The sequence below is a fragment of the Ranitomeya variabilis genome, chromosome 6, assembly GCF_051348905.1.
Source record: "Ranitomeya variabilis isolate aRanVar5 chromosome 6, aRanVar5.hap1, whole genome shotgun sequence".
NCBI lineage: Eukaryota > Metazoa > Chordata > Amphibia > Anura > Dendrobatidae > Ranitomeya > Ranitomeya variabilis.
This window is the reverse complement of record NC_135237.1, coordinates 35,627,012-35,641,399: the sequence shown is the minus strand read 5'-3', so window position 1 is coordinate 35,641,399 and position 14,388 is coordinate 35,627,012. Positions and strand designations below refer to the sequence as shown.

General features: G+C 43.1%; 1 protein-coding gene across 3 annotated transcripts in view; it reads left to right on the top strand.

The window, feature by feature from the left end:
• The first annotated feature begins 4,874 nt into the window (after positions 1-4,874).
• The window catches only part of CDK14 (cyclin dependent kinase 14), a 484,203-nt gene continuing 474,689 nt past the window's right edge, over positions 4,875-14,388 (top strand). Inside the window, exon 1 of one of the 3 annotated variants that reach the window (XM_077268230.1) lies at positions 4,875-5,542. In XM_077268230.1, coding sequence (XP_077124345.1) covers positions 5,452-5,542 — 91 coding nt within the window. In that variant the 5' untranslated portion in view covers positions 4,875-5,451. The remainder of the gene's footprint in view (positions 5,543-14,388) is intronic. The other 2 variants (XM_077268229.1, XM_077268228.1) reach the window with 2 other exon arrangements.

The window sequence follows — 14,388 nt, the reverse complement described above, 5'->3', positions numbered from 1 at the left end:
CTTTTTTCAGTCTCCTTTGGATGTTTGCGATCAGTGATCTGTTGTCTTCCACTGAATTCAACGGCAGGAAATCAATTATAGATTTATATCCAGTTTTGTTTTTTTAATTCTTTTAATTAGGGTAATACAAAATGCTAATAACAGACCATAAACCAAGCTTTCCAAAGTCAAAAAAATGACTGTCAGAGAGCAATTGTTCCTTTCATCCTTCTATCCTGAAAAGGGCAGAACCCAGTGGTGCGGTGTGGAGGGGCCGGAGGTGCGATTACCCCAAAATTTTACTCCCACTGTTAGTTCTTGGAACAGCACAGGGGCGCAGTGATCCCGTGCAGACACAGGCGAGCTACATTAGTAATGCAGGCAGTTTGTGCTGCAGGTTCTGACGCAGAATGCTGCAGAGAGGAGAAGTTTATCATCGGCTGCTGCGCTCTGTACAGCGACTGAAGTGACATAGGCTGCACTCAGTGTTGCCAGACATCCAGAAATGCCAGACATCCAGAAATTCCAGGACACTCCATAAAAGTTGAGTACTTTTTTCCCCTATCCGTAAAAAAAATTTGAGGTGTCCTTGATTTTTTTTTTTTTGCAGCTGAAGACACTTTATTGACTGTAAGTATCATAATTTTACAATGAATGCAGCTGATGTCTTCATATTAGAATTATGGGCTGCAGACATGAGTCACTTATCATAAAGATTTATTATGGTTGCCGATAAAAAACTTTGTCTGGCAATGATTTTTTGATGAGCCATCCAGAAAAAAAAAAAAAAATAGATGGCAACCCTTGTCTGGACTGTGAGAGAAGAGGCAGAGATCTTCTGGGAGAACTGTCAAATTTTTTTTTTTTTAAAGTGTCTCATATATATATATATATATATATATATATATATATATATATATATATATATATATATATATATATATATATAAATCATAAAATTGTAATATTAAGTTTTAGATACTCTTTCTAACCCTAACTACGGTTCAGACTAGGGTTAGTAGGCATTGTAGCAGGATGGGGGGCAGAATGGAGGACATTATACCAGGAACAGGCTCAGAATGGGGGACATTCTACCAGGAAGGTGCCCAGAATGGAGGACATTATACCAGGAACAGGCCCAGGATGGAGGACATTCTACTAGGAAGGTGCCCAGAATGGAGGACATTACACCAGGAACAGGCTCAGAATGGGGGACATTCTACCAGGAAGGTGCCCAGAATGGAGGACATTATACCAGGAACAGGCTCAGAATGGGGGACATTCTACCAGGAAGGTGCCCAGAATGGAGGACATTACACCAGGAACAGGCCCAGGATGGAGGACATTCTACCAGGAAGGTGCCCAGAATGGAGGACATTACACCAGGAACAGGCTCAGAATGGGGGACATTCTACCAGGAAGGTGCCCAGAATGGAGGACATTACACCAGGAACAGGCTCAGAATGGGGGACATTCTACCAGGAAGGTGCCCAGAATGGAGGACATTACACCAGGAACAGGCTCAGAATGGGGGACATTCTACCAGGAAGGTGCCCAGAATGGAGGACATTACACCAGGAACAGGCTCAGAATGGGGGACATTCTACCAGGAAGGTGCCCAGAATGGAGGACATTACACCAGGAACAGGCTCAGAATGGGGGACATTCTACCAGAAAGATGCCCAGAATGGAGGACATTACACCAGGAACAGGCCCAGGATGGGAGACATTCTATTAGGAAGGTGCCCAGAATGGAGGACATTACACCAGGAACAGGCTCAGGATGGGGGACATTCTACCAGGAAGGTGTCCAGAATGGAGGACATTACACCAGGAACAGGCTCAGGATGGGGGACATTCTACCAGGAAGGTGCCCAGAATGGAGGACATTACACCAGGAACAGGCTCAGGATGGGGGACATTCTACCAGGAAGGTGCCCAGAATGGAGGACATTACACCAGGAACAGGCCCAGGATGGGGACATTCTACTAGGAAGGTGCCCAGAATGGAGGACATTACACCAGGAACAGGCTCAGGATGGGAGACATTCTACTAGGAAGGTGTCCAGAATGGAGGACATTATACCAGGAACAGGCTCAGGATGGGGGACATTCTACTAGGAAGGTGTCCAGAATGGAGGATATTACACCAGGAACAGGCTCAGGATGGGGGACATTCTACCAGGAAGGTGTCCAGAATGGAGGATATTACACCAGGAACAGGCTCAGGATGGGGGACATTCTACCAGGAAGGTGCCCAGAATAGAGGACATTACACCAGGAACAGGCTCAGGATGGGAGACATTCTACCAGGAAGGTGCCCAGAATAGAGGACATTACACCAGGAACAGGCCCAGGATGGGGGACATTCTACTAGGAAGGTGTCCAGAATGGAGGATATTACACCAGGAACAGGCTCAGAATGGGGGACATTCTACCAGGAAGGTGCCCAGAATGGAGGACATTACACCAGGAACAGGCTCAGAATGGGGGACATTCTACCAGGAAGGTGCCCAGAATGGAGGACATTACACCAGGAACAGGCTCAGAATGGGGGACATTCTACCAGGAAGGTGCCCAGAATGGAGGACATTACACCAGGAACAGGCTCAGAATGGGGGACATTCTACCAGGAAGGTGCCCAGAATGGAGGACATTACACCAGGAACAGGCTCAGAATGGGGGACATTCTACCAGGAAGATGCCCAGAATGGAGGACATTACACCAGGAACAGGCCCAGGATGGGAGACATTCTATTAGGAAGGTGCCCAGAATGGAGGACATTACACCAGGAACAGGCTCAGGATGGGGGACATTCTACCAGGAAGGTGTCCAGAATGGAGGACATTACACCAGGAACAGGCTCAGGATGGGAGACATTCTACCAGGAAGGTGCCCAGAATGGAGGATATTACACCAGGAACAGGCTCAGGATGGGGGACATTCTACCAGGAAGGTGCCCAGAATAGAGGACATTATACCAGGAACAGGCTCAGGATGGGGGATATTCTACTAGGAAGGTGTCCAGAATGGAGGACATTACACCAGGAACAGGCTCAGGATGGGGGACATTCTACCAGGAAGGTGCCCAGAATGGAGGACATTACACCAGGAACAGGCCCAGGATGGGAGACATTCTACTAGGAAGGTGCCCAGAATGGAGGATATTACACCAGGAACAGGCTCAGGATGGGGGACATTCTACTAGGAAGGTGTCCAGAATGGAGGACATTACACCAGGAACAGGCTCAGAATGGGGACATTATTCCAGGAAGGTGCCCAGAATGGAGGAGATTACACCAGGAACAGGCTCAGAATGGGGGACATTCTACCAGGAAGGTGCCCAGAATGGAGGACATTACACCAGGAACAGGCTCAGGATGGAGGACATTCTGCCAGGAAGGTGCCCAGAATGGAGGATATTACACCAGGAACAGGCCCAGGATGGGGGGACATTCTACTAGGAAGGTTCCCAGAATAGAGGACATTACACTATCAACAATCAGAAAAATGGGAACAGCGTCCATTCCAGGTGAAGAAAATAAAGATGCTTAATTCCGCCATAGATACAATTTTTTGACCTGTTATAGGCATTTATCAAGTACAATACAAACACTCTGAGGATGCGGGACATTATACCATGAAGGTGTCCAGGAAGGAGAACAGTCTACCAGGAACAGGCTCAAGATGGGGGCATTATTCCAGGAAGGGACTCATAATGGGGGATATTATACCTGGATGGGGGACATTGTTACAGGAGGGGGCCAGGATGTGGGGCATTATACCAGGTATGGGCCCATAATGGGGGACATTTTACCAGGAAGGTGATTATTAACCCAGGAACGTTCCCAGGATGGGGAACCTTATAAAAGGCCTAGGACTGGGGACATTCTAAGATGAAAGGGCCCAGAATGGGCACATTATACCAGGAAGGGGGCTCAGGATAAGGGAAAATGTTGCAGGATACAGGCCAAGATGGGGAAAATTATTACAGAAAGGGGACAGAAAGAACAACATTATTACAGAGAAGGGCCGGGACAGGGGACATTATTACAGAAAGGGGCCCAGGACAGGGGACATTATTACAGAAAGGGGCCCAGGACATGGGACATTATTACAGAAAGGGACCAGGACTGGGGACACTTACAGGAAGGTGCCAGGATGGGGGCATTACTACATGGAGGGTGAACATGTATGTCTTTATAGGATCTAGACCGCTAGCAATGCTCATAAATCTGACCAATATGGAGGTTGGGGTCCTGGTCCAAATTTTGCACTGGAGACCATGGGACTCTCTAGTTATGCTACTGATTACTAGACTAAGGAACAGTGCTAGGGATAGGGTAATAAAATAGCTACCTTACAAAAAAAACACAAAAATGTAATAAAAAGAAAAAAAATATATGTATAACTTTATATTTTCAAAAAGGAATGCTAATTATCCATGGATTAGGTGATGCAAAGTACTTGTCTTGCCCCAGGCGCTCTCAACCTATAATGAACTGCCTGATCCATTTGCTTTACAACATCGATAAATTGTATTATTTTTCTCCATTATTTTGTAAGCAGTTTGACTCTTTGGAACATAAGGATTGATTGCTATCTGCTGACTTGTAGGTAAGATCACATATCGGTATCCCCCTTTTTTTTAATTTTAATTGGACCCATGTGGAAAGCCTACCCAGAAATAGGTTTATTCAGTTCCACTCGGTGACTCCTGCATTATATTGATCATCCACTAACTCAATTAAATGTAAGATGACCACATCTCCATTTTAATGCAATGCTATAATGAAGGCTCATCAAAATCCTGATAGACCTAGTGCTGTTCTCACAGCTGAGCTCCATAATGGTGATTTACTGCACAAGTTAGGAGCTGCGTTTACCTATAACCACCACTAGATGGCTCCCCTGAGCTATGACAATCCCCATTGTACAGGCTGAGACCACAGAGCAAATACCCTTTCCTCTGTAGTTAAAAGCCCCATCCTGGATGTGCTTCATCAGCCTGCTAAGAATATAAACACTACAATGACGAAGCCAGGGGTGGGACAGAACAGAGCTCAGACACAGAACTGGGCTGTCTAAGAAGCTGCAGAAGGACCAACCAAAGCTGCTGCATGTCCACCAGGGCTTCCCTGCATCCTGATCATTTACCCCCTTTGCAAACTCCTCTTGCACTTCCTTGGATTTTTGTTTACAAATACACAAACTATTGTAGCAATATTTTCTTAAATATTATTTTTTCTATTTTTTTATTTTTTTTTTTTGCTTTTTGCAAAACAGATCCAAAAATGAGTCAGATCCTCTGGGCACAGCAGTGCAAAACCTAAAGTCTCTGCTGCTTTTTTTTTTTTTTTTTGTTACTGGCTGAAGATCCAAGGAGGGAACACAGCTCCTAGCTACATTGTATCTGGGGATTATTCTTATTATTTCCTGCTGCAGTTTGGGACAAGGAGCCTGCCATCTAAATGTGTGACATGATTGAACCTCAGCCCACTCAGAAGCTGAGCAAGATGAAAAAGTTGAGAAGAACTTTGTCAGAGAGCTTCAGCAGGATAGGTAAGTGGTGATGGGCCGCTCTGGGGGACAAGCTGCAGCTCTGCGTGGAGGGAGCAGAACTTTCTTTTGGGCAGCAGGCTCTTTGGTATGCAGCAGAGCAGATGTTTCTGTGCACTGGAGACTGGATCTGCTGACATGCACAGTGGAGGGATGGCTGAGGGCTGCAGATGTAGCAGAGCTGGATGTGTGCACCACATACTGTATTGCAGGCTTATCTGTGTAGCTCCTGCATACAATCCCCACTAACCAGGTTAGCTCTACTTTATCTGCATATCTACCCTGAGCTAGGCTTTGTATGCAGGTAGACCACATACTATGTGACAAACTCCTCTTCTCTACCCACTGAATCTGCATATGATCAGTTTGGCTCTGCTGTATAGTCACATACTGCATGACCAGCTCAGCTCTGTTTCTCACACATAACCTGATTAGCTCTGCTTCATCTGCATAGTGATTTGCATATATGACAAGCTCATCTCTTCTGCTCCTGCATACAACCCACATTGTAACCAGATTGGCTCTGCTTCATCTGCATATTGACCACAGATAACAAGTTTCTCTGCATTATATGCAAATAGACCGCAGACTGTATGACAAGCTCATCTCTGCTTCTTATATCATATCATATCATAAGATGATGCACCTATAACCAGATTAGCTCTGCTTTATCTGCATATTGGCCACCTATGACAAGGCAGTTCTGCTTTTACTATGTACAGGACAACATCCTCTCTGCTGCTCCTGCATATAATACACAGAAAGCAGAGCTAAAAGCTGGATATTAGTGTACATGACAAGCACATCTCTGTTGCTCCTGTATATACACTTGTATACATGGCCAGCTCATCTCTGCTGCTCTTATATACAGAACACAAACCATCCTAGTAGCTCTGCTTTATTTGTATATATGACAAACTCCTCTCTGCTGCTCCTCCATAACATGCAGCGCTCTAGTTTATCTTCCCATACATTACATGTGACAAACTTGGCTCTGCCATAGCGGCATACTGACCATATCCAATGGTCTTGGCTCTGCTTCATCTGCACATAGACTACACATGACCAGCTTGATTCTGCTGATGATAACCTATGACCAGTTTAGCCCTGTTTACTCTGCAATGAGACTACATAGGACAAGTATGTATTTGGTGCACCTGAAACCAGCTAATCCTGCTGTGCATATATGACAGGCTCCACTCTGCTGCATCTGCCTAAAACACGCACGCACACAGTGTATAATAATTAGTTCAGCTCTGCATATACCACAAGCTCATCTGTGTTGTTTCAGCATAGGACAAGCTCTGTTTCATCTGCAAATGACAAACTGCTCTTTACTTTTTCTGCATATTGACCACACATGACTAGCTCATCTCTGCAGATATCCCATGTACTTTATACTTAGCTCAGCTCTGCTTTATCTGCATATGACAAGCTCATCTAGGCAGTATCGGAATATATTGCCCACATATGACAAGTGCACCTCTGCATATAACCCAGAAATATATACGCAAACATATACATTTTCCTTTTCTTTCACCAATTTCAGCTCTGCCTTATCAACTACAAATGACAAGCTCATCTCTGCATATCGCCCATGTACTGTATTACACCGTGCAGCTCTGCTTTATCTGCTTACATGACAAGTTCCTATCTGCTGCCTCTATATATTCACCCCTTATATCAAGCTCCGTCCTCTTTTCTCACCATAAACACCACACAGGACTGGCTTGACTCTGCTACATCTGCATTTTGGCTCTGCTACATCTGCATGTTGAGCATAGCCTTCTTCTGCATAGTGACCCCATATAATGATCATAGCCCTCGATAATCTTAGCTCTGCTTCATCATGATCCCAGCTGCCCCTGACACACTCGGCTCTGCTGCATTGATACGTGTATTATGAACCGATCCTGACAATTCTCTGTTTATTCCGCATTATGTAGTGGGATCTCTCTGGTGACTTCATATCTGGAGACATTCCTTGTTTTACCACTTCCTGTGTGATCTGGTACATGCTCCAAATACCCTGGAAAAGTTTTCAGTTCCTCTTAAAGAGTCGCAGTCCTATTATTGCTGCAATGTGGATCACTATCAGAACCTATGCGAAATGCATTGTAAAACTGGCGACCGCCTCATAAATGTTCCTTGAAATGTATTTTATTCCAAGCTATAGCCCTGACCGTAATCATTAGCCCTCCGGCCATGACGGCGATCCTAGACGTGATGATTTCTTAAAACTGTCTTTGTTGTCCATAGCAACCAATCAGAGCTCAGCTTTCATCTTGTAAACAGCTCTGTTAAAATGAAAGCTGCGCTGTGATTGGTTGCTATGGACAACAAAGAGTTTTTCTTGTAGACATTTTTTGATCGATCTGCCCCATTATGTCTGCCGTACCGAGACAAATGTTCTAATCTGAGGGAGGGGCCGTGTATCCAAACTGTCACAAAGGAAAGTGGAGTAGTCGCCCTCGGTTACCCGTTGTGTTCCACTTCCTGTTTTTCCTCAAAGGCCTCAATCAAATTGGTTGCCATGGGCAACTGCTCCATTGACATCTCCCTTATTATCTGTAGCAGAGGTTTTGTGACCCACGTCCATGTTGTCTTCTGATGTGTCTGTATGGCTATAGTTGGGTCATCATTGTCAGGAACTTTTATTAGAATAGGAGTTGACGACTCTGCTGATTAGGTTCGTTATGGTCAGATGTGCTGCATGACAGACTCGGCTCTGCTACAATTCTCCTCAATGCGTCCTCAGTGACTTTCCATAAGATTTAGGAAAAACCTATAGTGTTGTCAGCAGGGGTGGCTTAAGGGTAGCCAGGGCCCCGGGCTGTTCAGACACTGTGGGCCCCCCCCCCCCGGTCATGTGACGGGGGGGTCATGTGACGGGGGTCATGTGAGTCTTGTCAGCCATCATCACAGCGTAGAGAAGAAACGGTTCCCTGACCAATTCAGCTCTGCTACATCAGGCTGCCCTCTACAGCTGGATTATTTGGGAATGAGCCTTATCTAGTTGTTAGGGCAGCCATTGTTTGTGTCCTTATAAAAGTGTCTCAAGAAGCGTCCCCATCTGACAGCCGCCAGACAAGGTTTTTATCGCCAACGGGTCAATGTCGTCTACTCCACCCAGGTCCCCGTTCGTCTACTCTCCTGAAGAGAATGAACCTTTCTAGGTAAAAATGAGTTGCTGTCCACGTGTTCGGTGACCCGACCGACAATGGAGCGGCCCGACCATAGTTCAGGTGTTTTCTCTCTGGAGACGCTCTGTACTTTACAATAGAAGTCAATGGCAAAGATCAAAAGATGTTCAGGTGACTACTTTGAGCGTTTTGCTTGAAAAACAGCTAGTGGTTTCTTCATTGTTGAATGTCTTTAAAAAGCAAAAAAAAAAAATCCAGAAAAGCACTGGTTAAATGATTACAAAAATAAAATAAAACCCGTCAGCAAAAATCGCCTGAAAAACCTGTCTGAAAAAGCTCAAAAGAATGAACATAGCATTTCTACATAAAATCACTGTGCACATGTTCTGGCTTTTGAACATATAACCGCTTCAGGTTAATAAAAACGCCAAGTGGTTAAAAGAAGTGATGTGTCCATGCATCTGGCATTTTCCGTTCATAAGACACTCTGTACTTACAGTGGGTACGGAAAGTATTCAGACCCCTTTCAATTTTTCACTCTTTGTTTCATTGCAGCCATTTGGTAAATTCAAAAAAGTTAATTTTTTTTCTCATTAATGTAAACGTTGCACCCCATCCTGACTGAAAAAATAACAAATGTAGTAATTTTTGCAAATTTATTGAAAACGAAAAACTGAAATATCACATGGTCATAAGTATTCAGCCCATTTGCTCAGTATTGAGGAGAAGCCCATTTTGAGCTAGTACAGCCATGAATCTTCTTGGGAATGATGCAACAAGTTTTTCACCCCTGGATTTGGGGATCCTCGGCCATTCTTCCTTGCAGATCCTCTCCAGTTCTCTCAGGTTGGATGGTGAACGTTGGTGGACGCCATTTTCAGGTCTCTCCAGAGAAGGTCAGTTGGGTTTAGGTCAGGGCTCTGGCTGGGCCGGTCAAGAATGGTCACAGAGTTGTTCTGAAGCCACTCCTTTGTTATTTTAGCTGTGTGCTTAGGGTCATTGTCTTGTTGGAAGGTGAACCTTCGGCCAAGTCTGAGGTCCAGAGCACTCTGAAAGAGGTTTTCATCCAGGATATCTCTGCACTTGGTCGCATTCATGTTTCCTTCACTGACGACTAGTCGTCCTGTCCCTGCAGCTGAAAAACACCCCCATAGCATGATGCTGCCACCACCATGTTTCACTGTTGGGATTGTATTGGGCAGGTGATGAGCAGTGTCTGGTTTTCTCCACACATACTGCTTAGAATTATCACCAAAAAGGTCTGTCTTCGTCTCATCAGACCAGAGATTCTTGTTTCTCATAGTCTGGGAGTCCTTCATGTTTTTTTAGCAAACTCTATGCGGGCTTTCATATGTCTTGCACTGAGGAGAGGCTTCCGTCGGGCCACTCTGCCATAAAGGCCCGACTGGTGGAGGGTTGCAGTGATAGTTGACTTTGTGGAACTACTTTCTCCGATCTCCCTACTGCATCAGCCACAGTGATCTTGGGGTTCTTCTTTACCTCTCTCACCAAAGCTCTTCTCCCATGATTGCTCAGTTTGGCTGGACGGCCAGGTCTAGGAAGACTTCTGGTGGTCACAAACTTCTTCCATTTAAGGATTATGGAGGCCACTGTGCTCTTAGGAACCTTGAGTACTGCAGAAATTCTGTTGTAACCTTGGCCAGATCTGTGCCTTGCCACAATTCTGTCTCTGAGCTCCTTGGCCAGTTCCTTTGACCTCATGATTCTCATTTGGTCTGACATGCGCTGTGAGCTGTGAGGTCTTATATAGACAGGACTTGATTTGGAAAGGCGCACACCTATCAGTTTAATTACACACAGCTGGCCTCCAATAAAGGAGTAGAACCATCTCAAGGAGGATCACAAGGAAATGGACAGCATGTCACTTAAATATGAGTGTCTGAGCAAAGGGGCTGAATACTTATGACCATGTGATATTTCAGTTTTTCTTTGATAATAAATTTCCAAAAATTTCTACATTTTTTTTTTTTTCAGTCAAGATGGGGTGCAGAGTGTACATTAATGAGAAAAAAAACTTTTTTAAATTTACAAAATGGCTGCAATGAAACAGAGTGAAAAATTTAAAGGGGTCTGAATACTTTCTGTACCCACTGTAACAGTAAAAGTCAGTGGGAAAGCTCACAAGATGCCTGTAAGACAACTGGAGATTTTTTTGGAGTGTTTTACTGTCTTTTTTGCTTTAAAATTAGTGGCTATGTGCAAACAATGGCTTTTTTTAGCCCCTAAAATAAGTTCAAAAATGGATTCTATATGAAAAAAACATGGGGAAAACCCTCCAAAAAGTTACCTTTGGCTAAAACTGTCAGGGAAAAAAAGGCTCAGAAATGGACTTAAACCCCCCCACAAAAGATGCTTCAGGAAAAAAACAACTCCAGAGTTTCCTGAAACTCCTTTTGGTTGAAAAACTTGATGGTTTTGGCTGAGTTTCAAATGTGGTGTGCATATTCGTGTATGTACACACTGAGACCCATATTTATCAAGACGCTGCCGGTTGAAGGACAACCTCCTTCCCTTCGCCAGGATACTAAAAATGGGTCATGACTGGGTCTTCCAGCAAGACAGTGAGCCAAAACATACAGCCAAGGCAAAGGAGTGGCTCAAAAAGAAGCACATCAAGGTCATGGAGTGGCCTAGCCAGTCTCCAGACCTTATTACCATAGAAAACTTATGGAGTTGAAGCTCCGAGTTGCCAAGCGACAGCCTCAAAATCTTAATGATTTAGAGATGATCTGCAAAGAGGAGTGGAGCAAAATTCCTCCTGACATGTGCGCAAACCTCATCATCAACTACAAAAAACGTCTGACTGCTGTGCTTGCCAACAAGGGTTTTACCACCAAGTATTAAGTCTTGTTTTCCAGAGGGATCAAATACTTATTTCTCACTGCAAAATGCAAATAAATTTATATAATTGATACAATGTGATTTTTCTGGATTTTATTTTTGATATTGTATCTCTCAATGTTAAAATTAACCTACCCTTAAAATTATAGACTGTTCATGTGTTTGTCAGTGGGCAAACTTACAAAATCAGCAAGGGATCAAATACTTATTTCCCCCTCTGTGTATACCAGGATGGAGGACATCTATACTAGGATGGGGCCAGGTTGAGGGACATATATACCAGGATCGGGGACATTACTACATAATGGGGGGGAGACAACTACAAGGGACCATACATCTGATCAACATGCAGGGGGTCTTGTGTGTGGTGAGGGAGTGGGCTCAGGTCCAAATTTTGCATCGGGGCTCATCAGATAGTTATGCTTGCATCCATGAGTGCAATCACAGGCCTCAGCACCGGAACAGAACAACAGAATTTAAAGAAAAAAAAAAGACAGTCCTGGAGGACTGGGGCTGTGGGGGAGGCGGCAGAATACGTGAGTTCAGGTGAGTATGAGTGTTTTTTTTTGTTTTTTTTTAATTTAATTTATATATTCCCTTTCCCCACCCTCTAAAGAATCAAACAAATTGGTGGCCTGCTGGATTAATCTAATCCCCCCCAAAAAATGTCAGATTCAGGCGAATCCAACGTTTTGGGATGAAAGTTGTAACTAATTTGATTCACTGATCTCTAGTGAGTAAGTGAAACACAAGCTTCTCCATTCTATGGGCGAGTATTGCAGCTAATTAAACGGGGGCTGATCTGCAATACCACACTCTGCCTGCTTACAAGTGTGGTGCTATTTCGAGCCCTTTCCCATGTATTGTCACCCATATTTAGGAAATCAAATATATAATGTGCAGTCCTATGTAACCAAAATGATTCCTCTCGCGTATGTATCCTCCATCGTTGTAGTAAAGTGCAGCAGCGTGGTCATCCTTACAAATGTGCAGCGCCGGATCGATTCTGATATTTAAAAGGGTGGAGGGGTATTAAACACCAGCTGGCGTTGCGCGGCGCGCCGAGAGAAGGACGTTCATTTGTAAGGCGATACAGCTTGCGTTAACTCTTTGCTGGCACACTGTCAGCTGTTTCATTCTCTCCATGGATTCGCATGTACAGATGGCGAAACTTTTAATTTTTTTTTTATTAATTTTTTTTTTTTTTTTATTTAAACACAATGGGTATTGCCTATAAAAGTAAACAAAGGCAAAAAGTGCAACAATAGCTCGAAGCAACGTATTTTAATTTTGCCTTTTAATTAGAGTAGTAAAAAAAAAAGAAAAAAAGGAAGAAAAAACACAATTGTATGAAACACTCCTTCATCTACAGTGGGGAGAATGGATCAAAAATGATGCAAAGCAAAAGAGAAGGAGTTAAATAGAAGATACAGCTCCCTTATTGTGTTTCAATATTTTATTGAAATTTTTTTTTGCAGGCATCCATTGTCTGTATGTAGGTAGGGAGATAAAGATGTTGGTTGATTTTATTTTTTTATTTTTTTATTTTTTCTTCTTGTATATCTCAGCAGGATCGGTTTAAGAGAAATAAGGGCAAATTGGATGAATTTTGTATTAAAGCAAGTTTATCGGTCTTGGCTTTTCTGCACGCTGGAAGTCGCAACCTCTCGTGGCAGTCAAGTCACATGACTTACATTGCGATCTGTCATTGCAAAGTTGCATGCAACTTACTACCTGTAACCAGATATTCCCAAATCAGAATTTTAGAGACCAAGGGTAAGAAGAAAACCTTGAATGTTCCAGGAACATGATCAGGTGTTTTCATTAACTTTTTAATGCACCTAATTTTAGGATGTCTCAAGGAATACACCATAATTTTTCTAGCCTTTGGCCTCCAGGGGTGCGGTTTCATTCCTTAAAGAGGACCTGTCACGTGCCATAAATATGTAATTATTTTCTCAGGTGTGACTCCCGATGTTCTCCTGAATCCGGCGTTGTTTTTCTTTTGTTCCTACTCCTCTCCATTCCCGAGATATGGCCCTCTCTTCCCTGTACATAAATCTAGTCTTGTTAGCCAAGTGGGTGTGATCTTCAGCTCTTTGTGGGCGTTTCTGGAGGACCACGCCCACTCGGAACAGGAATAGATTTATATACAGGGAAGACCAGGTCATATCTCAGGAACGGAGAGGAGCAGGAACAAAAGAAAAACATCGCCTGGCTCAGGAGCATTTAGACCGGGGTAAAAAAAAAAACAAAACATGAATTTATAGCAAGTGACACATTATCTTTAACTATACATCTATAGACAATATAATATTAATACTGAATATCAGTATTTAGCAAAATTACTAATTGCAAAAATTAGATCTAGAATGGGGGCTATCAATTCAGAAAGACCAGACTAACCAGCCATTACAGAACATTAAAATCCTATTGGGCTTTGCCAGCTAACAGCTGAGGCCCTGTGACCGGTCGTCTACCCCTCATCTATCTGTCTCGTCAGTGACAGATTTGCCATTATTTTACATTAAATTTTAATGTTGCGTCACTTTTTTTTTTTTTTTAGATATTTTATATATTTAATACAAAAAAATTTAAATGAAAGTAAAACTTTAAAATATTCAATGAAAATGTAAAATGAAAATAAAAAAATCCTTAAAATAAAAGCAGCGTTTATGTAAAATATAAAATACGGTAAATCTAAAATGAAAATATAGTTATAATAATAATATAAGCAATATATGCAACTTGTGATTAAAATAAAAATGTATTTTGATCTTATAATTATATTTTTCCTGTTGTGTGTGTGTGTGGTTTTTTTTTTTTTTTTTTGTTTGTTTTTTG